Genomic DNA, 24,413 nt, shown 5'->3' with positions numbered 1-24,413 from the left:
GACCCAGGCTGGTCACAGATGGGGACAGGTAGAGGCTGGGAGTCAGGGCCTGTCTCACAGGTGAGGCTCGGGCTCAGAAGGGACACAGTAACAAGAGGGGGCTGAGTCCATTAAATCAAGAGGAAAGGTAGCTGGACGTGCAGTAGAGTCAAGGATGGCGGCCACACACACTCAGGCTTCAGGAAGAGACCGGAGTGTTCAGTGATGGATGGTCTAAGCTGGTGGCTCTGAGAAGTGGGCTCAGAGGGACACAGTAACAAGAGGGGGCTGAGTCCATTAAATCAAGAGGAAAGGTAGCTGGACGTGCAGTAGAGTCAAGGATGGCGGCCACACACACTCAGGCTTCAGGAAGAGACCGGAGTGTTCAGTGATGGATGGTCTAAGCTGGTGGCTCTGAGAAGTGGCTCAGAGCTTGAGACATACACTTGGGAGCAGTTTTCACTCACCAGTGTGGTCAAAGACTAACATTAGTACAAACAGCTCTTGTGTGCCCATTCATGCCGAGTGTAGCAGCAGGAAGAAAGATTAACCATCACGTGGGCAAGGCTGTGAGCAAGAAGGTCAGCTTGCTGATGGCGTTTTTAAGAGTCACACATAACAGGAGTCACACTCTGCCCTCAGGGTGTATGCCATCGTGAGGCCTGTCTGCTTCAGATCAGGGGACAGGGGACCGAGCTCTCCGCTTCGTTGTTGCCTTACCTGGCAGGAAGCATACTTCGTGTCTTGTCCCTGCTTTTCCCTGGTCACTGACTGGACGTCATGGACGACACATTGGATGATGCCGCTGGCATTAGCTGCAAGCCAACAGGAAGTTAGAGCAGGCAGACGGGCCCAGGTTACACTGTGTGCAGGGGTCTGTGCCCTGAAGAGCCACCTTCTAAGTCTAGTCAGGAAGACAGACGTGCAGAGCCACTTGCCTTTGGTTACTTTTTTGCCTGTTTATAAAAAGGTTGGCTAAAACCATGCCAGGCGTAGAGCAGGTCACTGTTGGGGACATGGCCCCTTAAGGGGTCAAGACCCCGAGCAGGCGGAAGTAGTTGGCGATGCTGACGCCTCCTTCACACAGGCCCAGATGAAGGACTGCATGCGGGAGCTGGACGACACGCGAGCCTCCCGGGAGGAGATCCTGGCCCAGGCCAAGGAGAATGAGAAGAAGCTCAAGAGCATGGAGGCCGAGATGATTCAGCTGCAGGAGGTGGGCCAGCGGGGGATGCAGGGCCACTGCCTCTGGCCAGCAAGCGGCAGCCTGGGGCCTTTCCCTGTCCTTAGGAGTCAGCAGGGAGGGAAGGGCAGAAAGAAACTGAGCTGCACACCTTGGCATGGTGCATGGTGTGGTATGTTCATGTATGTGCACATCTGTAATGGGGAAGAGGGTGAGACGCAGCCTTCCATGTGGCTACAGACCCCGCCTCTCTTAAATGAATCTGTGACCCTCGAGTCCCCAGTTAATTTCACGAGCCAATGCTGAGTTGATTATGATTCTCTATCAACTGCGAAGGGCAAGGAGGGGCCTGAGTGCCCCCTGGGTGCTGTTTTAGTTACACAGGAACCGCGTGGTGGGGAGGGTGGGGTGGTGTTTCCAGGTCTGGAGGAAAGGGCCATCCTCAGTTCATGAGTGCTCAGTCAGACCCTCTGCCCTGGCATGGCTCTTTGCCCCTGCTGGGTCTGGGGTGACCCCTCCATTATCCCACCATGCATGGTGCTCTGGAGGCTTCCACAGCCCATCTGCTGCCCTTGGTGGGCACAGGACCCTGGACTCTAGCCTCCCTCATAAACCTCAGTATCTGGTCTGACCATGTGCAGAGGGACCAGCACTGCAGGTCTGTCTACACAGCCCTCCCTTTTGGGCTGGGCGTTTCCTGTTTATAGCCCTGGCTCCTGGCTTCACTCCAAGTTCTTAGACACAGGGGCTTTATAAACACAGGCCTACACTATGCCCTAGGGTGGACTTGACCTGAGAGCTTAGAGGAGCTCCTGGGAAAGGGCTTATGGAGGAACGGAGGAATGTGCTAAGGGCACAGAGAATGAGAGGGGGCTGTTGGCATTGAAGACTGTTGGTCCCAGTGGGTCATGTTCTGGTGTCCTTGTGATAGGAACTGGCAGCCGCCGAGCGTGCTAAACGCCAGGCCCAACAGGAGCGGGATGAGCTGGCCGATGAGATCGCCAACAGCAGTGGCAAAGGGTGAGCCAGAGAGGAAGTGCAGGGGTGCGGGGAGGACCTCAGTTGTTCAAGCGCTCACTTCTCCCGGTCCTCCCCAGGGCCCTAGCATTGGAGGAGAAGCGGCGACTAGAGGCCCGCATTGCCCAGCTGGAGGAAGAGCTGGAGGAGGAGCAGGGCAACACAGAACTGATCAACGACCGGCTGAAGAAGGCCAATCTGCAGGTGAGCACCAGGCCAGCAGCAGGCCTTGCACACTGGGCTCCAGACTCTGAGCTCCTTGTGGGGAAGCAGGCCATAGCGAGCAGAAGTAGAATGGGTGCTCTGATTGCTTCTGACTCTGAAGTCCTGTGCCTCTGAGACTAGGTTTCAGGAAGTTTCTGGGTCCTGTTCATGGGCGGATGGATCCCTTTCCGAGTGAGCTGGGATGTTGTTGGTCCTAGCGTGTGAGAAGGAGAGTCCTGCATGCCCCTGCAGCTGGGAGCCAGCCTTCCTTCAGGTCACCATACTTGCTGCCTACAGATCGACCAAATAAATACCGACCTGAACCTGGAGCGCAGCCACGCCCAGAAGAACGAGAATGCGCGGCAGCAGCTGGAACGCCAGAACAAGGAGCTCAAGGCCAAGCTGCAGGAGATGGAGAGTGCTGTCAAGTCCAAATACAAGGCCTCCATCGCTGCCTTGGAGGCCAAGATTGCACAGCTGGAGGAGCAGCTGGACAACGAGACCAAGTAGGTGCCCTACTCAGATTGAGGGCAGGCAGTGTTGGTCTGTCACCTCAGGTCGGGTCAAGAACCGGTTCTGTCTTCCAGGCTCCACAAGCATCTTCCTTTGCTCTGAGAAGTTTGTGGAGTTTGAATGGAAACCCATCGCCCACACCTAGAACTGGGGGCTTTGTGGGCTGTTTCTAGTGAGAGATTCTGTCTAGTTATTTTTTGGTTCACCAGAACTGAAACTTGGAGGTTATGGGATCCTTCTGGGTCCCAAGCCTCCGTTTCTCCATAGACAGTCTATGACTGGTCTCCCGGGTCAGCCCAGGTGTCATCCTGAGATAGCAGCGACTGAGTGAAGAGACTAGCAGCTTAGCCTCCAGACCTCCATGTGGCCCCTGAAGTGGAAGTTCCAGCTGCCAGCTTGCTGGCTGTGCCCCCTCTCAGTCACCATTTCTGTCGTACCCAGGGAGCGCCAGGCAGCCTCCAAGCAGGTGCGCCGGGCGGAGAAGAAGCTGAAGGATGTGCTGCTGCAAGTGGAAGACGAGCGGAGGAACGCGGAGCAGTTCAAGGACCAGGTTTGTGCTCGGGCCGAGCCTCGGCTCCGGGTGGGCTGCACTCAGAGCGACTCACCAGTGTCCCTGGCCACCTGTTTCTACAGGCCGACAAGGCATCCACTCGCCTGAAGCAGCTTAAGCGGCAGCTAGAGGAGGCCGAGGAGGAGGCCCAGCGGGCCAATGCCTCCCGCCGGAAGCTGCAGCGTGAGCTGGAGGATGCCACAGAGACTGCCGATGCTATGAACCGAGAGGTCAGCTCCCTGAAGAACAAACTGAGGTAAGCGGCCTTCTGCCCTGACCATGAGCACATGGTCAGCCTGGCCTGAGCACATTTCAGTGTGAAGGTGGTGGGGTACAATGACAGGCACAGAGGTCGCCCTCCCTGGTGTGCCCTTTGAGGTCTCTGCCTCTGGGGCTTAGCCAGGCTCTCCAGTGAGCTGCAGAATCTTGGCAGTTCGTTCCCAGCCTATCTTCATGGTCCATCTTGCCTGATGAGCGTTGCCTCCAGGGTGGGGTTTGCAGTTGGCTGTTAGAGGCCTTCTGTCCTGAGGCAGCTCTCCTAGAAGCCTGGCTTCACTGTGCAGCACGCAGGGAAGCTTGGTTCTCTTAGTGTCAGAATGTCGCTGAGTCCCCATTCTCCCTCCAATCAGAGGCAATCTTTTTTAAAGCATGAAAAGCGGACTTTCCTGAGAATTTCATCTGTTTTCTAACATGATCAGAGGATGCCCCTGACTCCTACGTGAACAGTTGTCCCAGAGCTTCTGGGTCCACCTATTTCCTTTTGTCATGTGCTGCTGGGAGGGAACTTGGGCTCTCACCTGGGTTAGGCATGTGTCTGCCACTTCAGACCCACCCTGCCCACTTGTGAGGCTTGAGCGCAGGCGGCTGATGCAGAAGGCAGCTCCGTCTGCCTCCATTAGGCCCTCTGCTGGTCGTCAAGGCACCCGGCGGGTACGACCTGCACTTGCTCTGATGGTCGTCCACTTCCGCTGGCAGAGATGCCCCCAGCCTCTTTCCCTCTAAGGATCCCTTTGAAATCTACTCACTGGGCTGCCCACTTCTCTTCAGTTGGGCCCCACTGACCCTCTGCCTCTGCCCACAGGCGTGGGGACATGCCATTTGTTGTGACCCGCCGAATTGTCCGGAAAGGCACTGGCGACTGCTCAGACGAGGAGGTCGACGGTAAAGCAGACGGGGCTGATGCCAAGGCAGCCGAGTAGGGACTTCTGCTACCCAAGACGGATGGACAGACGGCTCCACCTCCCTTCCCCAGCCCTCCACACCCCTGCCTTGAGACTGCTCTGCCCATGCCCCTCTTCCTCCCAGGCCTTCCTGAGGGCATTGGCTTCCTCTGCTGCAGCCCTGTCAGTCTTCCTTGCCCTTGAGAATCTGATACCAAAGAGTCCAGGCTGGATGACCCGCAAGGTCTTGCCCCACTTGCCTGAAAGCACGGATGGCGGGTGAGAAGGCCGGCCATGGGAGTGGCCACAAGAGTTTTCTATGAATCTATTTTTTCTTGAGATAAAGGTTTTGATAGCTCAGGCCCTCTAGAAGTGTCACCTTACCCTGCCTTTGCTGCCAGTTCCTCCCCACTCCTTCCTCTGCTGTTGGCAATCACACACGGTAACCTCACACTTGCCCTTTGGCCCTCTTCCCTGGGCCCTTCCTGGTCCAGAAGGAGCAGTCCAGGGCTTACGCCTCTGTGCTGGGTGCAGAACATGGGGCACTCTGGGAACCCCCACCCCTACCCCTACCCCCTCTGGGCAGCATTGGTGCCTCTGCTCCTTTCAACTGTAAAAATGTCTCAAGTGCAATGCCCCTCCCTCCCTTGCCCAGGGCAGACTGTCCTGGCACTGGGGCAAACCAGACAGGGCATCAGGGCCACTCTAGAAAGGCCAGCAGCCTTCCGGTGGCTTCTCCCAGCACTCTAGGGGACCAAATATATTTAATGGTTAAGGGACTTGCAGGGCCCGGCAGCCAGAATATCCAAGGGCTGGGCCCGCCGTGCGCTCTTGTGCCTCTCCTAGGACTGGGGCCAAGGGTGGCTGAGCTGCACCACCCACTCTCTATAGCTTCAAGTCTGCCTTCTACGGATGCTTTGAGAGAAAACCAAGGCTTTATTTTCCCTTCTTGTAGTAAGCGCTCTAGTTGTGGGTCCTCACAGCCTTGCCCCTGGAGCCACGCTTAGAAGAGAGTAGCCTGCCCTACAATGGTCTACACTGGTCGCTGAGTTTCCCTGTGCTCCTCCTCACTGTGTTATAAATGCTGTGATTAGAGTCCCTATGGCAAGAAGGCTTTTTTTTTTTTTTTTTAAAGGAGAAACAGTCAAATCATGAAGCTACATATGCTAGAAAAGCTCTGAATTCAGGTCCCAGTTGCTGTCACAGGAGTGAGTGGGACCCGCACCCCTTTTTTATATAATACAAGTGCCTTAGCATGTGTTGCAGCTGTCACCACTACAGTAAGCTGGTTTACAGATGTTTCCACTGAGCGTCACAATAAAAGAGTACCATGTCCTGCTGTCTGGTGTCTGTGAGTCTGTCCACAGCAGGAGGAGGCCTGGGAGGGCCGGGCCGGCTGTCACAAGAGACCACACTTGACTCTGCTTAGTTAGCAATTTGAGAGAGCTAGAGGTATCCTGGGCAGGTGGGGGCTCACAGCCCTAGGAATCAAGGGCCTCCTCCCTCCATGCAGGCTAAGGCTGGGCAGCCATGGGCCCGGGGCTGGTTCAGGTATCCCTCTAGTTCCCCTGGAACATGCTGGACGCACCTTTCTCCTCTAGGAGGAAGGGGGTTATGGGGAGAGATGCTACAGTTCTAGCAGAAGAGAGTGGGGAGGAGAGGGTGGTGAGCAGAAGAAGCCTAAGGAAGGGCGCAGTGTGCACAGCAAACAAACCAGCAGTAGTGGTGGATGGAGCCCCGTGCTACAGGAAAGAAAGGATCCAGAATGTGTCAGACCAATGCATGGTGGTGCTAGGAGGGAATCGAACTCTGGCAGACTAGTCAGTTCTGATGGCCACGCCGCCAGGGCCTCCTGCAGCCTGCTAGATTTACACACGCTAATCCTCACTGTTTTTATCCCTTACCTGATTCGTCCTGAGTGTGCCTCTGCATATTTTGCCTTACATGATTCGTATTTTTCTGCAGCACTGGGCTCAGAATCCCCGCCCTGTGCTTCTTAGTAGGAAAGGGGCTCCAGCCCTCCACTGGAATCGACTGCAGTTCTCTTATCAAGTCTTGTGATGAAGATTTTGGGGTATGAGCTGGCCTGGCTGAGCCAGCAGCTCTGTGTGGAACCCCAGCCTGGCTGCAGTACTTTTTATTGTGTGAATGTTTTGCCTGCGTGTGGAGCTGTTATGCACCTGGTCTCCATGGAAGTCAGAAGAGGGTGTCAGATTCCCTGAAACTGGAGTTAAAGGCAACTGTGAGCCACCACACGGGTGCTGAGAATCGAACCTGAGTTTTGCAAGAGAGCAGCCAGTGCTCTTAACAACTTGAGTAGGGCTCTCTCCCTCTGAGAGTCTATTCTTCTAACCACTGCCTCAGAGGATCAGGACCCAGGATGCCACCAGCCCTCCAGAGGATTCAGGTGCATGCCAGCCTCCCAGAGCCTGGCGTGGGACCCGCAGGGGTGTTCAGTCTGAAGGATGGAGATGGGAATCTTTGCTCGAACCTCGTGGATGCTTCATTCCCCTCCGGAGGAAACCAGTGGCAAGTCCTACTTCCTAGACCAGCCTCTACCAGCCTTTCCTGGGCTTACTGTAGCATTACCACTGGCCAGATAGCTTACAACAGAGCTGCTCTCAAGTTCTGAGCTGAGGCGTTATCTCCAGGAGAATCTGGTGGGTCCATGTATCCCATGGCTTGGACCAGCACCACTCCAGTATTTTGTCTTCACGTGGCCTGCTTCCCCATCTTTGAAGTATTTTTAAGGATAAAAATGATGTTCTGTATATTAATGTCTTATCTGTGTGTATGCCTGTGTTTTACTTGCATGCCTGTTGGTCAGAAGAGGGCATCAGATTCCTGCCTGAACTGGAGTCACACATGCTTGTGAGCGCCAGCCCTCTGCAAGACAAGTACTCGAAGCTACCGAGCCTTCTCTTCAGCCCTGAAAAATTAAAAAAATTAGCCTTTGTCTGTCTGTCTGTCTGTCTTTCCCCCGTTCTCTCCCTCTTTCTGTGTGTATGTTTGTGTGTGCTCACACAACCTCCCCACACCCCCATCTGTGTGTGTTGTGTGTGTACACATAAGCTTCTTTGATTCAGAGGACAACTTGAAGGAGCAGGATCCCAGGGATCAAATTCAAACCCCACCGTGCTTTGCAGCAGGTGCCTTTGCTCACTGAGCCATCTTGTCAGCCCCTTCTGTAGCTAGCTTTCTTCTTTCTTTCTTTCTTTCTTTCTTTCTTTCTTTCTTTCTTTCTTTCTTTCTTTCTTCCTTCCTTCCTTCCTTCCTTCCTTCCTTTCTTTCTTTCTCTCTTTCTTTCTTTTTTTCTTTTTAAGATTTTATTTATTTTATTTACATGAGTACACTGTAGCTATATTCAGACGCACCAGAAGAGGGCATCGGATCCCATTACAGATGGTTGTGAGCCACCATATGGTTGCTGGGATTTGAACTCAGGACCTCTGGAAGAGCAGTCAGTGCTCTTAACCGCTGAGCCATCTCTCCAGCCCTGTAGGTCTCTTAAAAGGACACATGGCGTTGGGTTTAAGGCCCACACAATCCCAGATTCTTGGTTTACAGGCTCTGCCAGCGTCACACTCTGGCCTCTGTCTGGTTCTAGGGGCCGGGTGCTATGAATTTCAAGGCCATGCTGTGGCATGACTGACCTCAGCCAACCCTCTTTGGTGACTGAGGAGTGTGGTGATGCCCTGGACACATGCTGCAGAGCTGTCCAATGGGGTGGCTCCTAGCCCCTCTTCCCTCCTGTTTGAGAGTCTACTGAACTTGAAACGGGATCCTCTCTCTGGTTAAAGCTCACCAGCACCATCCTCATTCTCAGCTCTCAACAGTTTTGAGGTGAACTCCAGCCTCTCGGGTTAATAGTTTGTCCTGTTTGAAATCGGAGTCCCAAAGCTGCTGTATTCACTCAGCCAATGTGTCTGACGCTCCTGACAGTTATCTGTGCCTCAAACCGAGGGCAGCGTTATTTGCATGGCATCAAAAAAGTTCAGTAATGGCGATTTAGAGCCTGTCATTTTTTTTTTTTTTTTCAGAGCTGGGGACCGAACCCAGGGTCTTGCACTTGCTAGGCAAGCGCTCTACCACTGAGCTAAATCCCCAACCCCGAGCCTGTCATTTTTATACTTCACTCTAAACCCTGAAGCCGACATGTTTGGAGACATGACATCCCATCTGAACAAAGACAGCACAGTTCTCTCATTGAGGCCGGTGACCAGGCTGCGGTGGCTGGGAGCAATGGCTGCCCTTCCCACTCCCAGGCCTTCATGCAGGACTATGAATGGGGGATATGGTTTTCCTTCCTGTGTTTCATAGTCCTGGCAGGTTAGTCTGGGGTGACCAGTAGGTACTTTAGAAGTCCTGGGTCAAATGCTCAGTTGTGAGGTCCCTGTCCCCTTCTGCATTCTGAGACATGGGTGCCTGTCCTGGGGCCACCAGTATAGCACCCAGACAAGCTTTTAAAATTTGGCTTGTCTGTGCCAATGTGTGCTGGGATCGAGGTGATCATGGTGGCCAGATAGATGGCTTTGGCTGCTGATCCTTCCACCATCCACTAGATGGTGTTGCATTCTGCCTGACTTCAGGCTGAGATGTCAATCAATCCCTGTGCCGGGGTGGGATGGGGTGTGTGCATCCTGGGAGACTTGCTTAGGATGCCACCAGTCAAATTGAGCTGTTGTGTAGCAGATCTTCAGATGTCGGGGAGTCTCTAGGGTTCAAGATCTCTGTACCCTAACCTGCCAAGTGAGTCCCATCCAGGTGGCTCCATCCAAGACTGTTGGAGAGACCATGTTCTGGTCTATTCCAGCCTGATTACTGCTCACTGCTCATACTGGGAATTCACCTGGTTCTGCACCTTTAAGTAGTTTTGTTTGGCTGTAGAATTACTATTAATGTCAGTTCTCGAAAAGGGGGAAGACTTGATGGAAGGGAAACTATAGGGAAAAAAAGACCACAAAATAACTATAAGCAAAAAGGGGGGATTATGGGTGTCACATGTCAGAATGTTTATCTCAGTTTGAATCTTGGTGCTGCCTCCCTGGTTGTCTGACAGGGACTAAGTCTGGCTCCTGAGATGCAGACAGCCCAAAGAGCTCTCATCTAACCCTCCTTTTGAGCATCAAGTCTGTTTCAGGTCCTGTGGGGGAAACTGAGGGCCCAGTGGTGGGGCGATTTGCCAAGGGCTCCAGACTAATCAGCTGGATCACCTCACCCCTGACTCCTCATATCAGAAAGCAGGAGCTGTCCTGGGAGTCCAGATAGGCAAGGACATAAGGTGTGGGGACTAAGAGGGACACATTGCCAAACATTATCCCTAGAGCCATACCAGCTCTGTAATCCTAAGATCACTGGGTAGACCATGGGTGTGAGAGACTGAGTGCACAGAGGTGCAGACTAACTCACAGCCTTTTTTTATTTTAATTTTTATTTTATTTTATTTTATTTTTGAGACAGTGTCTCTCTAGAAATCCCAGTTCCCCTACATAGTCCAGTCTGGCTCTAAACCTTTTCATCCAAGCTTCCTGAGTGCTGGGGTTCTAGGTTTGTGCCACCAATGTGTCTTTTAAAGGTCACACTTAGTACTTCAGTCTCGGAGTAAATGGGGCAGCACTGATCTCCACTCTGCCCACCAGGAACCTGTGTTTTCTTTCTTTCTTTCTTTCTTTCTTTCTTTCTTTCTTTCTTTCTTTCTTTCTTTCTTTCTTTCTTCCTTCCTTCCTTCCTTCCTTCCTTCCTTCCTTCCTTCCTTCCTTTCTTTCTTTCTTTCTTTTTTCTTTTTCTTTTTTTGGGAGCTCGGGACCGAACCCAGGTCCTTGCGCTTGCTAGGCAAGTGCTCTACCACTGAGCTAAATCCCCAACCCCCAGAACCTGTGTTTTCAACTGATGGACACATCGTTTGTGCTGCTGACACCCCAAAGGCCACTGCCCACCTGTGGGATGGGGTTGGCGTCTCTACAGTGGGAGGAAGGTGCCACAGCCACTGTGGGGAGATGAAGGGTCAGGAAGAATAGAAGTGTCTCACTGTGGAGTGTGAAAAGTCTCACTAGAGGGTCAGTCACAGCAAAGACGTGGAGGTGTCACGGTCAGTGGGGCAGGATGCACTTGAAGGTGTATGATAGAATTGGATGGTTGGGAGGGAAGGAGGGAGGACAGAGGGGCTGCAGCAGGCTTGAGGCCTGGAGTTCTGGCTAGAGGGGCTTCAACATGACCCTGAAAGGTCATCAGGGACCCCTTAGAAGGAGCAAGCTGTCTTCACTTCCTCCCTCCCTACCCTGAGGATGCCCTGAGAAGGGGTGGGTCGGGCTTTGCTTGATTGCTGGAGCTCCAGCTGGGAAGAAGAGGGTTCCTATCAGGGCTGCACAGCTGGCCAGAAGCAGGGCGGGGTAGTCCTTCCTGGAACAGCCTTTCTATAAACCGAGTCACAGCCGCGTTAAGAGGTCCACTGTGCCCATATTAGCACCCGGCTACAGCAGCACGGGACCAGGTCAGTGCAAGGCTTTACTGAGGGGCCAAAGAATTGAGACTGGGGGCTTTCTTTGCATATGAACTTCTCTGCCTGGGGGTGGGGAGTGAGTAGTCACCACTAAGACAAGAATAACAGAGCAAGAAGATTTTATCTGCTTATGAAAGGACAGAATATTGATGAACCTTCTGAGAAGACATTGAGAAACTCTCCTCCTTGTTGCTCTTGCAGGAACTGGGGTTCTTGGTCCTGGCGGCTGGTAGGTGCCTTCCCAGAGCTCCAGAGAGGTGGGGAGAGCCAGACAAGTCTTGGTTAAGTTAACCCTGTGGTAGTTAACCCTGTAATGGAGTGCCTCGGTGTACCAAGTGTGCATGCAGAGCTGGGCAGGATTGGAAATGGCAGTGAAGGTCGGAAAGGGACAGGCACTTGAAAAGGCCACTTCATCTCATCTGGTGACTTGGGGGACATTTGCAGGCCTCTCTCTGTTTCTGTCAGGCCTTTTTATGCCTGAAAAATACCATCAGAACCAATTCTTTTTTTTTTTTTCTTTTTTTTTTTTTCGGAGCTGGGGACCAAACCCAGGGCCTTGCGCTTGCTAGGCAAGCGCTCTACCGCTGAGCTAAATCCCCAACCCCCAGAACCAATTCTTTAAAGATTTATTTATTATATGTAAGTACACTGTAGCTGTCTTCAGATACACCAGAAGAGGGCATCGGATCCCATTACAGATGGTTGTGAGCCACCATGTGGTTGCTGGGATTTGAACTCAGGACCTCTGGAAGAGCAGTCAGTGCTCTTAACCGCTGAGCCATCTCTCCAGCCCCAGAAACAATTCTTACTGATTGCCCACACCCACCATACCAGTGGGATGGAACTACTTTTAGCTTTCTGCTTAGGAAGTAAGCTAGTTTCTTTTTATTTTTTAAAATATTTTTTCTTTCTTTCTTTTTCTCTTTTTTATTTGTTTTGTTTTTGTTTTTAGAAATAGAGTCTTACTGTGTAGCCCTGGCTGGTCCCCAATTTGTTATGTTGACCAGACTGGCTTTAAATTTAGAGATCCACTTGCCTCTGCTTCCAGAGTGCTGGGATTAAAGGCATGTGCCACCACACCAGCCTAGACTTATTTTTCAAGTGTGTGTGTGTGTGTGTGTGTGTGTGTGTGTGTGTTTGTGTATGTGTGTGTAAGCCAGAGGACAACTTGTGAGAGTGAACTCTGTCTTTCCACTATAAGGGTCTGGGATTGAACTCTGCTCATCAGCCTTAGCCACAAGCACCCTCACCTACTGTGCCATTTTACCAGACCTCTTGAGGAAGTAACCTGAAATGCAAAGTTCTATTAAAGGAGAATGTTCTTAGTGCTGTGACTTACATAAAGGATGGCTATGACCTGAGGTTCAATGGTTAGGGATGGTAGATGGGCAGCCCAGAGCAAGTACAAAAACAGAGACAGGGAGTGGCAGGCTTCTAGGCCCTGGTTAGATGCAGGATCCTGCAGAAGCAAGGAGTGTGAACTTGTCCCCTGGAGGGCACAGGCGTGGCTGTTGATGGGAAGCATCAGCAGCACACTGCACGGGAACAGGAGGATATATCCTGCTGGAGTGTTTAAGGGACCCAGGCTTAGTCAAGGGGGTCACGCCTCAGAACGGCTTGGGCTCACATGCTGGCTCTAACACTGGTATGCAGACTGGGGGTGTTAGCTAGCCTTGTAAACACCAGTTCTTATCATTAGTTCCCATGTGTTCCTACCCTCAGAGGGCTGCCAGAGCATTCCCCCTCTTCTTGCCTTCTGTATACAAAGTTAGTTACTTCCCACAGCTGCATCATCAGCTGATCCCAATGGGACAGGTGCCTTTGCCTGGGCTGGAATGGCAGATTTGGGATGGACAGTTAGATGACAAGCAGGTGTCTGCAGACGACAGGGAAGAGAAACACTTTGGGTAATGTCTGGTCCACGGCAGACACTGTGGAGGGAACAGTGGGCTACAGGGCTTAGGTGTTTGCCTTCTCTGTAGCTGATCCCCCTCTGTTGCAGTTTGTTTTCTCCTCCTTGCAGCTTGGGGCAGAGATCCTGCATTTGACACCATGGACCCTTCAGATGGCGAGGACTCTCCAGGTAGTTATTTATATTCCCCTGGCTTCTTCTTGCAGTGGCCTGGACCTCCATACCGAGTGTAGAGAAATTGAGGACAGCACAGGGGTGACCCAAGGGGGCATTATAGGTGTTCTCCCAACACCAGCTCTCCACAGGGGAGGTCTGTGTCTGGCCCTGTCCTTGGGGAGTACAGCGGGACTCACCTCCTTCCTAATCCCACCTCCTCGGGTGGGACTAGGGCAGCCTGGGAAGCCGGCTCAATGCTTAGCGTTACTCAAGCTCCTCCATTTGTCCTCCTACCTCCTCTCCTCTCCACCCAGCAAGCAGAACCTTCATTGAGGAAGCCACTGAGTATCTGCAGCACACGTCGGGCAGGGACGACCTGAAGCTGCTGCTGACTGAAGATGGAGCCTGGGAGGCCTTTGTGGCTGAGGCTGAGTTGTCCAGGTCACCTGCAGTTAAGGACTTCCCTCTTCCTGGCTTCTCGTCCCCTGCCTGTGGATGGTGCAGCCTTATTCACCTCGTGTCTTCCTCACCCAGTGCCCTTGTTCACATGGGTGGTGCTCTCCAAAGCACCTCCTGGATACACCCACAACTGTGCTTTGGGAATGTGCCCGTGTCTCTCAGTGAAACTGAGAGGCATCCGAAGGCTGGGCCACACACACACACACACACACACACACACACACACACACACACACACACACACACACTGTCCTTAAGGCTGACCTGGGGTTTCTTACTTTCCTGGAGGTCAGAAATGACACCAAAGCCCCTTCTGCACACCATAGGGTAAAGACTGAACACTCATTAATATAGAAAATGCCTGGGTACAGAAATCAGATCCTAGATTTTCCTGATTTTAAGATATATTCAACTATGATACACTGTGGGGGCGAGATTCACATCTCAACATGAAACACTGTTGCTGTCTGCAGATACACCAGAAGAGGGCATCAGGTCTTATTACAGATGGTTGTGAGCCACCATGTGGTGGCTGGGAACTGAACTCAGGACCTCTGGAAGAGCAGTCGGTGCTCTTAACTGCTGAGCCATCTCTCCAGCCCCTGTAATTATTTTTACACCCAGCACAATCTTATCTATGCTCATTTTAATTTTTTAAAAAGAGATTTATTTGTTTTTATGTGCATTGGTGTTTTGTTCTGCATGGCTGTCTGTGCGATGGCGTCAGATCCCCTGGGACTGGAGTTACAGACAGGTGTGAGCTGCCATGTGGGTGCTGGGAACTGAACCCTGGTCCTCTACGCCTTTTTTAGTGTCCTTGCATATGTGTATGACCCATCCCTTGAGGTCACTTGTGGTGCTTCCTACTGTGGCTTCCTGACAATGCTCAAACGACTTCATCTGCTGGATCCATTCACACTTAGAAGATTCATTCACTCACCGTGGCTCGGTTCAAATGAGTTCCCAGCCAAAGTGCCCAGCCAGGAGCAGACAGTCTTGGCAGGCAGGCATGACAGGGCCTTCTGATTGTATCTCAGCCGCAGAGGGCAAAGGAAGGCACCTCGTGACACATTAGCAAACATGCCATGAATTAAGGATGACTTATAACACAGTCCTGCTTCCCTGTGCTCAACAGCAGAGCCATCCCCCATCCCCCACTCACAGTTCCTCCCCACCCCTGATAAATCTGCCAATGGTCATAGTGTCACCCCTGAGCAAGAAGGCGTCTCTATTTTATCCAGTGCTTGGTACTCAGGGCATTTTATTTATTTTTTCAACAAGGTCTGACATTGGCCTTGAACTCAGACATAACCAAAGACCATCTTGAACTTTTCATCCTCCTGCCTCTACCTATCGAGTGCTAGAATTATCGATGTGTATCAGTATGCCTGTCTTTATGCAGTGCTAGACCCCAGGCCTTATACATGGTAGGCAAGCATCTTACTTACTGTGCCAATCCCCACCCCTCCCAAAGAATGTTTTTTATGTTTTTTTTTCTTTTTTCTTTTTTTCGGAGCTGGGGACCGAACCCAGGGCCTTGCGCTTGCTAGGCAAGCGCTCTACCACTGAGCTAAATCCCCAACCCCTTTATGTTTTTTAAAAAGACTTGTTTATTTCTATTTTATATGTCTTTGCTTGTGTGTATATGTGTGGACCTGGTGCCCACTGAGACCAGAAGAGGGTATTGGAGCCCCGAGAACTGTAGTTATAGGCAATTGTGAGCTGTCATTTGGGTGCTGGGAACCAAACCTGGATGCTTTGGGAGAGCAGACTGTGCTCTTGGCTGCTGAGCCATCTCTCTAACTGCAAGAACAAAAGCAGTTAATGAACAAATAAGATTTATTATGTTATTTATTTATTGAGACAGGGTCTCTCCACATAGCTCTGGCTATACTGGAATTTGATTGTAGATAAAGCTGGCCTTGAACTCTCAGAGATCTGCCTGTCTCTGCCTCCTAAGTGTTGGGATTAAAAGAGTGAAAGGAGTGTCCCACCATGTTTGGCAACTTAATAACTTTTTAACTATCTGTCTGTCTGTCCATCCATCCATCCCTGTTTGTCTGTCTACTTGTCCACATGTCTGTCTGTCTGTCTATCTACCTGTCTGTCCATATGTCTGTCTGTCCATCTGTCCATCCATCCGTCTGTCCATCTATCTACCTGCCTGTCCATCTGCCTGTCTGTCTACCTGTCTGTCTGTCTGTCCGTCCATCCATCCATCCATCCATCCATCCATCCATCCATCCATCCATCCATCCATCCATCCATCCATCCATCTATCTATCTATCTATCTATCTATCTATCTATCTATCTATCTATCTATCTATCTATCTATCTATCTATCAACTTACCTGTGTGTGAATGTGCACATGCACAGACCTAGGGAAGCCACAAGAGGGTGCCAGATCCCCTGAAGTTGGAGGGATAGGCGATCCTGAGCGTTTCACCACATAGACCATGCACCAAGCACTGTTAACTGTGCAGCAAATTCCCCAGCCCCATGAAGAGCATCTGAACACAACTTTTACCCATTATCGTCTGTTGATTAAGAACAATTTACAATTAATAAGTGTTCACCATCAGAAGGAAGATTCTGTGTGTCTGTGAAATCCCTCCCAAGTCACAGTAGGCACTCTGTGACCTGGGCAGAGTACATGTTACGGAGCCTATAACAAACTGTTTATTTTCATATTTTTATAGCACTGGGGATGGAATCTGGTGCCCCATGTGTGTTAGGCAAGTACTCCACCACTGACCTAAATCCTAGCTAAATCTCTCTTTATCACTTGATACCTGTTACAGAGCTGACGCAGACACTTTACGTGATGCCCTCAATGCGCTCACAGCAAACATGGCTGAGGAAGACCAGAACAGGCTCCAACATGACCTGCAGGATGTGGAGAGGTTCATAGATGTGTTTCCCCAGGTGAAACTGGAGCTGGAGAGACACGTCAGGAAGCTTCGCACCCTTGCAGACAAGGTTGACAAGGTTCACAGGGACTGCACCATTTCCAAGGTGGTAGCTGGCTCTACCAGTACTGTGTCTGGAGTCCTGACCCTCCTTGGCCTCGCTCTGGTACCTGTGACAGCTGGGGTCAGTCTGGTGCTCTTGGCAACAGGGATGGGTCTGGGAGCAGCAGCGGCTGTGACTAGTGTCTCCACGGGTATCGTGGACTACACAAGTAAGTCATCAGCCCAAACAGAAGCCAGCCACCTGGTGTCAACCAGCATGGTTAAAGTGAAGATGGCTGCAGAGGCCGTGGTTTATTCAGGACCCCAAGTCTTTTCCTTATCTGAGAGTTGCTGCCGAGTCCTACGGTGCATTGAGCAGAGCGTCTATGCCATCAAGCTTACCAAAGCCAACCCTGCCTTAGCAGCTAGTGTCAAGCGCCTCATGACCGTGGGAAGCATTTCTGCCCAAAGCGATAAGCATGTGAAGAAAGCCTTTAAAGGCACTGCCCTGGCAATGAGCAGAAGAACCCGGATCATGGGCATAGCCACCGCAGGTGTGTCCCTCATTGGGGATGTGATCAGCCTGGTGAAAGAGTCCAAGAATTTGTACAAGGGCGCAAAAGCAAAGTCTGCCGAGGAGTTGAGGCAGCAGGCTCGGGAGCTGGAGGAGAAATTGGAGGTGCTTGTCCAGATCTATGACGGTTTGCAGTCAGGCTCAACTCAGTCGTCCTAGATAACAGTGGTGGTGGTGATGAGTGGGGGTGATGACAGAGTGGGCACAAGAGTTGTCAAGGGACCAGGGTGCTCTTGAGGACCAGTGAAATTCTATTGACTCTCTCTAGGGTGTGCTGGGATGGTGATTGATTTAGGGCTGGGGAGTGACCCAGATTGGACTGACAGGTCAAGAGATTTTGTAGCATGTCCAGGTCGGCCAGCCTGACATACCTTTTCAGAGGCACAGCTTCCTCAGGAGACGGGGGGGGGGGGAGATTGGGGGAGGGTGATGGACAAGACCACCTCTCTGCTCATCTTCCTCTGTTACCCTGTGTTCTATGTAGACTTTAGCTCAAAGAATATTAGCCAACTACTCTAGGAAAACGGGGCATCCCAGACTGAAGGTCCCAAAGTCATAGGAAAGGAAAACAAGGCATTAGAGCAGGGTTTAGGATGTGGGATCGGAGAGCATCCACCCTTATCCTAACCACCTAACAGCTAGATCCACAGCCCCTTCTGTGAGGCAATGTACTCGGTCCAGGGGTAGAGCACAGCCTCGTAGGAGGCCCAGAGGTTATTCTGCTCATAGATCAGCACCAGAGGAATCAGGAGGTTAACACCAGATTTATTCCTTCAAAGGAAGGGATGTACAACCTGTTATCTGCCCAGAAGGTTGGGAGCAGATATGGTTAATAGTTTGGTGACCCTTTATGCTATTCTGTGTCTAAGACCACACCAGATCCTTCCTCTGGACCCTTATTGTGAACTTGTCCACCTATAGAACCCATCTTTATGAAAGAGGTCATGTGTACAGAAAGAGTTTGATGTAGTCATGTCGTGAGCTTTATTGTGCACACAGATTGAGTTAATTATTACCAAGAAAGTGTTGCCCAACTTGTGGTATGCTTCAATATGCCTAAAATAAACTACCTGGGGCAAGATCCCAGCAGTTTGAACCAACACTGGCTATTTGGTTGTATCGAATCAAATTACCTTTCTTGCCTCTTGCAGATTGTTTCTCTACCTGTCATGGTGGCCACAGAGACCCAGTTTACCCATGTGGAATCCTTCTCAGTCATTTCAGAAGTGTCCCAAGTGGTCATTCCCAGGGTTGAGAGTCATTAAGTGGCAAGTAGTCAGTCTTGATGGGGCATGGATCATATGTGGATAAGCATGGCCTCTCTCTCTGCCACGTGGTTCTGAAACATCTCTGGAGACACCAGGCCGCCGGGGAGGGCAGAGGCCTGGTGGCTACAAAGCCATGTTCTTCCCTTGATTGTAGTGTTTCTTAGGGCTGGGCCTGGAAGCACACACCTGTAATTCCAGCACGCAGTAGGCAGAGGCAGGTAGATCTCTGAGTTCCAGGCCAGCCTGGTCTACAGAATGAGATCCAAGACAGAAAGAACTACATAGTGAGACCCTGTCTCACCCAACACCTCAATAAATAAATAAATAAATAAATAAATAAATAAATAAATAAATAAATAAATAAATAAATAAATAAATAAGTAAGTAAGTAAAAAAAAGCCTCTTAGGTAGAAGAGATTTTCAAGAGAGCATTCCTATGGGACAGGAGGAATTTCTCATTTGGCTCCATCCTCTCCCCTATGTATCTTTGCTGCTAATCTCTTAGTCCTACTGGAGTGCTGAACTCTAGCCAGAGCCTCTGCTGATATCCAGGCTACAATGCAGAGGATGTAGGATCCAGGTAGAGAGGATGGGGAGATGCTGTCTGCTTCTCAGCCTCACCTGAGCTGTTCCGCAGCTCTCCAGGGCTAACTAAAGCTTGCGTGTAGACAAAACTCCAGACTATCTGAGCAAGACTGAATACCAACAGCCGGGTGTTGGACACCAAGTCTTCGTGGTCTTGGCGTAATCGGTGCACAGTCATTTTACTCTCCAGTTTTTGCAAGCTGGAGTTTGGCAGCTGCCCATTTTAAGCAAAGTCAGCCTTGCTTGGGGCTCCCGGGTATGATGGGTCTGTAGCACACGACAGAGCTGCTCCACCCCTGCTCTCTCCCCAGCCTGTGACTTCCCCGTGACGTGATGTTACAGGGAGGTTGGCCCTACTTTTCTATGTAAAGACAGATGAGATGCTCCCCCGGCATCCCTGTCCTAGTATCCATGCATCCATCCTAAGCCACGTGTAGTGGGTAAATGTCTGCTCCGACTTGGGCTCCCAGATCTGGAGCAAGTGAGGAAATGCTCATGGGTGTCAGAATACATTCTCAGAGACTGGCGGGGAGTGGTAACGGGTGTCTGAGTTCTGCCTTAGAGACCTTGTGATGTCTTAAAAATCTTCTTCTCATTTCCCAAGACTCTTTTCCAGCTTTCTGCCGAATTAGGGTAACTTCGTGTCATTCATTGCATGTAGTTTTTGCTACCCAGCCTTAACGGGCCATACCAGCCCCCACCCAGGTTCCCTCAGATCCTTTGATGAAAAACACAAACACACGTGATGCTCAATTTCAACCTGCCTTACTGGCTCAATTGCTGGGCACTTCTAAGCCTCGTATACCAGCCCAGGAATAATGGGATAGAGTGGCCATTGCCCACTCTAACCGAAAACTTACGTGGCTGGTTGGCTCTATCTCCTGCAGCTACTGCCTCCTTCTCTTCCCCAGTTCTCTCTCCCCTGTGTCTGCTAGTTTGCCTGCAGGGACCTGGAAGTCCCACCTATTCCACCCAGCTCATTGGCCGCTGGCATCTTTGTTTGATGGATCAAGCACCAATCGGGGAGCAGGAACTTAGCATCAGAACCACCTCCCTACACCCAACCGGACATATTTCTTGTTTTACTCATGCAATACTGATTTTGTCATTTGGCTGATTGACACACACCAAGAGTCCAAGGCTGCATTATTTGTCCTAATTAACAGGATCAACTTTGGAGTGACAACTGGAGTATTGCTTCAGGCTGAGGGTGTTAATGACTTCTTGCCTTTGTTTTCTAAGACGTATGACTGCTGAGCACTAGCCAAGCCAGAGAGGCGAGCCCCTGTGTCACAGATGTCCCCATTCCTTCCTTTAAGCCACACTGGTGACCCTGAGACTACCAATCAAGCTACCTGCTGGTCCAGAGGTAGAATTCTCTAGCACCATGTCTGACTATCCCCTACCATGTTCCCCACCATGATAATCATAGACTAACTTCTGCAACTGTAAGCAAGCCCCAATTAAATGCCTTCTTTTATAAGATTTGCCGTGGTCAAGGTGTCTCTTCATAGCAATAGAGCACTGACTGTTCCCTACCCCAATCATGGGTCTAGAGGACCTCCTGCAGCTTCCAAGGGCACCAGTGTTGGGATTTAAATCTCGGCTCACATCCAGACAGACCACACCAAACCAATGTGGTTCCACGTGGAGAGGTTTAATGAGAGAAGAGTAGAAGAGGAGAGGAAAGGCCGGCCACGAGCATGTGGAGGGAAGTGGGGAGGGAAATGGGGAGATAAGGGACAAAGGGGAAGAGGGCAAGAGAGCAGAGAAGAGAGCAAGAGCAAGAGAGTGAAGAGGGGGCAAGCAGCCCATTATACAGTGTCAGGCACAGCTATTGCCAGGTAACTGTGGGGGTGGAGCTTAGACAGAATACCAACAACCAGTGTCAGCGTACACGCCAGAAGCTGAAGTATGGCAGCTGGGAGGGGGTGAGGTGTGAAAGAATTAGTGCAAGGGAAACTGAGGACATGTGACATGTGCCCTTTGTTGTAGGATGATGCCATATGGATGAAGGCAGGTACAAGATAACACGAGGCCTGTCATTGGATGAGAAGGAAGGATGGGTGGGAGAAAAGTTTTAGGGAAGAGGAGGAAACTGGAACAAGAGGAGAGAGAAGAGGCCAGGAGAACATGGAGGTGGATGTTAAGATTCCTCTCTGCACGGCTACGGTTGTTATGAATATTCTTAAGGGATGGATGTGCACAGGGATTTGTGTGTCTAGATGAGCAAATTATCTCTTATCAGTTGGATCAGAGGTTATTGTGTTGTGTGTTCTTTCATGTGGCGATTTAAGTTCAATGTATGTAGTTCAATGTAATGATTTAAGTTCAACATAAGTTTAAGTATGTGGTGGCTGGAGACGTGTGTATGGTGGCAACCTGCCTGGGGAACTAGATGGGTAGAGAGATTGCTGCCAGGCTCAGAGAGAGGCCTTCGGCAGTGTGATATGGGATGGAGCAGAGCAGGTGAGAGGCTTTGCTGACTGAGATGAAGATGTCTACCAGATACCTTGGGGCGCTGCCGTGACGGACCTAGTGCAGGGTAAAAGAAATTTTTTTAAAAATAATTTTACAGCAACACTTTGTGGCTAGTGCTCTTGTGAAAATAGTCAATGAGGTGCCTACACGTGTGTCTTCATGGTGTTAGCTATTTGTGTACGTTTGGTCAGTGTCCAACAGTTTGAGTCACATGTGTGTCTTCGGCTCATCCACCATTACCTGAAGGATGCTCCAGGCTCATGAGAACAGTGGAAGCATGTTAGCAGGTGGTACATGTGGTGTGTGACAGGATTGTTTCCCAGTCCCTCATCCCTTCCTTCAAGGGTGCCAGGTTTGCCTTATGATGCAGGTCTCAGGAATGAGTGCTAAGAAGAGACCACCCAGCAGGATGCTCTTTCCGAGTTTTACAAAGGAAAGCAGGAGGTATCCACCCCACAGGTAATAAAGGAACCAGCCCCACAGTGAAAAATACCAAGACCACACAGTAGCATTTAGTTTACCTGACAGCCTGCAAGTTGTCAGCCAAAGTCAACGATACCTCCAAGGTTGGCTACTGGCAACTCTGGCCAGGGTTAGCAGGCAGCAGGGGGGCCAGCATCCAAAGTGAATAAAGCAAAAGTCAATGATACACTTCAGTTTATGGCTGTCTGCCAACCTGGGCAGGAGTGTGGGGACAGTGTGCGATCATCTATCTCTCCAGCTGGGCCAAGGGGACCCCAAGCGACTTGACCCTTGATAGGCCCAGGGAATGAACCAATCTCAGGAAAAATTATCTCAGTTCCTGCCATCCAGTCCTGTCTAGTTCTTGTTGTCAGTCCAGTGAAAAGACCCCCAGGCAAGTAGCTCTGGGCTCTTATTCCCCTTGCAACCCTTCCTCCTCCCAGGAATATCTCTCCTGTTAACTTTTCCTTAACAAAATCCTCTCTTGCTTGCTCCCGTGTGTGTCCATGTCACTAATCATCATTGACGTAAGGCAATGAAGGTGAGAGTCACAGTCGACTTTTGGGGATCTGAGTCTTTGAGTCAGGCCCCATTGTTCTCTGCATCAAGGTCTCTCACTCAGGCTGTAGTTTATTGATTGTGACCCTCCCTGTCCCCAGGGATCGCAGGCCTATATTGATTCACGAGGGCAAAGAGAACAGGCACGGCAAAGGGTTCAGAAGCTCTGTGAGTATTTACAGCAATGACAACACACAGGGACCAGCTTCAGGGAGGCAGATCAATTTTATTTGGGGCGATTTAAAGCTTATATAATTTTAGGGATGGGGGTCAGAATATCCAGGATGGGCAAAGACCATTGGCTGAAGGCATAAGGTACTGAGATGCCTCGTTACCATGGGGAGTCATTCCAGAATCTCAGGTGCTAGTTGAATGGATTCTTATTGGGAGAAAGGAAGTTGAATCTGTAATCTTAACCAAGCCCATGTGATATTTTTCAGCTAGAGATGTGTGTGTATTGGGGGGGGGGTTGTTAAACTCCCCAGACAAGGTCAGAGAAGTGGAAGCCCTGCTAGTAAAAAGAGTCCTTCATATAGCACTGAGCTCAGAAGGCTATCCGGTTGGTGGTGGACTTTGACCTCAAGGAGCAGGGTTTTCCCACAATTGATTCAGCTAGACTTACCTGGCCAGCAAGCCTGGGATACCCTTACATCACTGTCTCTCTGACATTACAGATGTGCGCTGCTGTATCTGGCTTTTACTTCAGAGCTGGGGATCTGAACTCAGGATCTCATGCTTGTAATGCCAACGCTTTACTGACAGAGCCACGTTTCCGGCCCCCAAGTAAAGAATTTTTTGAGCAGTCCCCAACTCATAGCCTCCATATTGGGCTAAGCTGGTGACAGGGAGAGTCATGGGCCACAGAAGTGAAGATGGCGGTAAGTAGTAGGCCAAGGAAGAGGGGACAAGAACTGTGGCCTATGCGGATCGCAGAAGGAGTGGATGGAGAAATGGTGATGAGTTCAGGTTGTGGAGGCAAGGGCTAACAGGAGTCGAGCCCAGAGACAGCAGACTCTGATGGCCAGAAGAGCCCAGCAGACTGTGAAGCACTTAGAGCTGAGGGCATTCCCTTGAAGGGTTGGTTATCTTCCGGACTGGACAGGGCTGATTGTAGCTATGGCTACCTGCCTATGGCCAAGCCATCTAGATCAGTCACCATGCTAGCAGGGAGCACTGATGAGACTCAGTAGGTTTTTTAAAAAGTTGAAACGAAGATAGAAGGGCATGTCTCGGGCTGTCTGGGGAGAGCCAAAGGGTTTGGGGAAGAATATGATGAAGGTCATAGCCTGCGTGTATAAAATTACCAAAGAATAAATCAGAGATGCATAAAAGCAGTAGTCAGAGCATCCTACCCCAGGAGTCAGTTTGAGATCTGGGTTTCAGAGTGTGATGAATGAAATGTGTAGACATTTAGCAGTGAGTGCTAAAACGGAGGCATGTTTCTGTGTAGCAGGGGAGCTCTTGTGAGTCCTGCTGGAATCTAGCAGCTGGATGACCAAAGGTCTCCACAGCTCCCACCTAACAGGAGGGAGGGGCCTCAAGACTGCATCGCTGCCATTATTTCTTGATGTTTTCTCTCCCTTCCACTCTTCACCGTTACTCCTCTACCCAAAGCCACTTCCCCCGTTTCCCTTCAAAAAAGAACAGGCTTCCCAGGGAGAGCAAACAAACGTGGTGTAGCAAGTTACAATCAGACCAGGCATAGACTCTCATGAGGCAATGCAGTAGGAGAAAAGGGGGTCTGGAGAGCAGGCAGAAGAGTCAGAGATACCCTGCTCGTACTGTTAGGAGTCTCACATGAACACCAAGCTACAGAAAACATATGCAGAAGACCTAGCTCAGAGCCTATGAGCCCCTTCAGTCCTGTTTAGTTGGTTCTGTGTTCTCCTGGTATCTTTGA

At 50.7% G+C, this 24,413-nt stretch overlaps 2 protein-coding genes across 8 annotated transcripts in view; both read left to right on the top strand.

Annotated features, from left to right (window-relative positions):
• Window positions 1-5,946, top strand: part of Myh9 (myosin, heavy chain 9) — an 80,752-nt gene extending 74,806 nt beyond the window's left edge. For both annotated transcript variants that reach the window (NM_001305877.2, NM_013194.2), the window contains 7 exon segments: window positions 1,067-1,195; window positions 2,094-2,182; window positions 2,260-2,383; window positions 2,681-2,889; window positions 3,338-3,446; window positions 3,530-3,702; window positions 4,528-5,946. In NM_001305877.2, coding sequence (NP_001292806.1) covers window positions 1,067-1,195; window positions 2,094-2,182; window positions 2,260-2,383; window positions 2,681-2,889; window positions 3,338-3,446; window positions 3,530-3,702; window positions 4,528-4,645 — 951 coding nt within the window. In that variant the 3' untranslated portion in view covers window positions 4,646-5,946.
• Window positions 5,947-10,943: 4,997 nt separating this feature from the next.
• Apol2 (apolipoprotein L2) lies at window positions 10,944-18,259 on the top strand. 6 transcript variants are annotated; one of them, XM_087557424.1, is made up of 5 exons: window positions 11,008-11,096; window positions 11,307-11,334; window positions 13,108-13,188; window positions 13,488-13,614; window positions 16,436-18,259. In XM_087557424.1, the coding sequence occupies exons 3-5, from the start codon at window positions 13,158-13,160 to the stop codon at window positions 17,316-17,318; spliced, it is 1,041 nt and encodes a 346-aa protein (XP_087413550.1). In that variant the 5' UTR covers window positions 11,008-11,096; window positions 11,307-11,334; window positions 13,108-13,157; the 3' UTR covers window positions 17,319-18,259.
• The last annotated feature ends 6,154 nt before the right edge of the window (window positions 18,260-24,413 follow it).

Source organism: Rattus norvegicus, chromosome 7 (genome assembly GCF_021556685.1).
Source record: "Rattus norvegicus strain SHRSP/BbbUtx chromosome 7, alternate assembly SHRSP_T2T, whole genome shotgun sequence".
Classification (NCBI taxonomy): domain Eukaryota; kingdom Metazoa; phylum Chordata; class Mammalia; order Rodentia; family Muridae; genus Rattus; species Rattus norvegicus.
The sequence above is the reverse complement of the archived record's forward strand: the minus strand, read 5'-3'. Positions and strand labels throughout refer to the sequence as shown.

Coding starts and splice junctions, on each gene's coding strand:
- Apol2 (XM_087557425.1), top strand. CDS start 13,158: ATGGACCCTTCAGATGGCGAGGACTCTCCAG. Junction 13,189..13,487: donor AGATGGCGAGGACTCTCCAG/GTAGTTATTTAT, acceptor CTCTCCACCCAG/CAAGCAGAACCTTCATTGAG. Junction 13,615..16,435: donor GCTGAGGCTGAGTTGTCCAG/GTCACCTGCAGT, acceptor TACCTGTTACAG/AGCTGACGCAGACACTTTAC.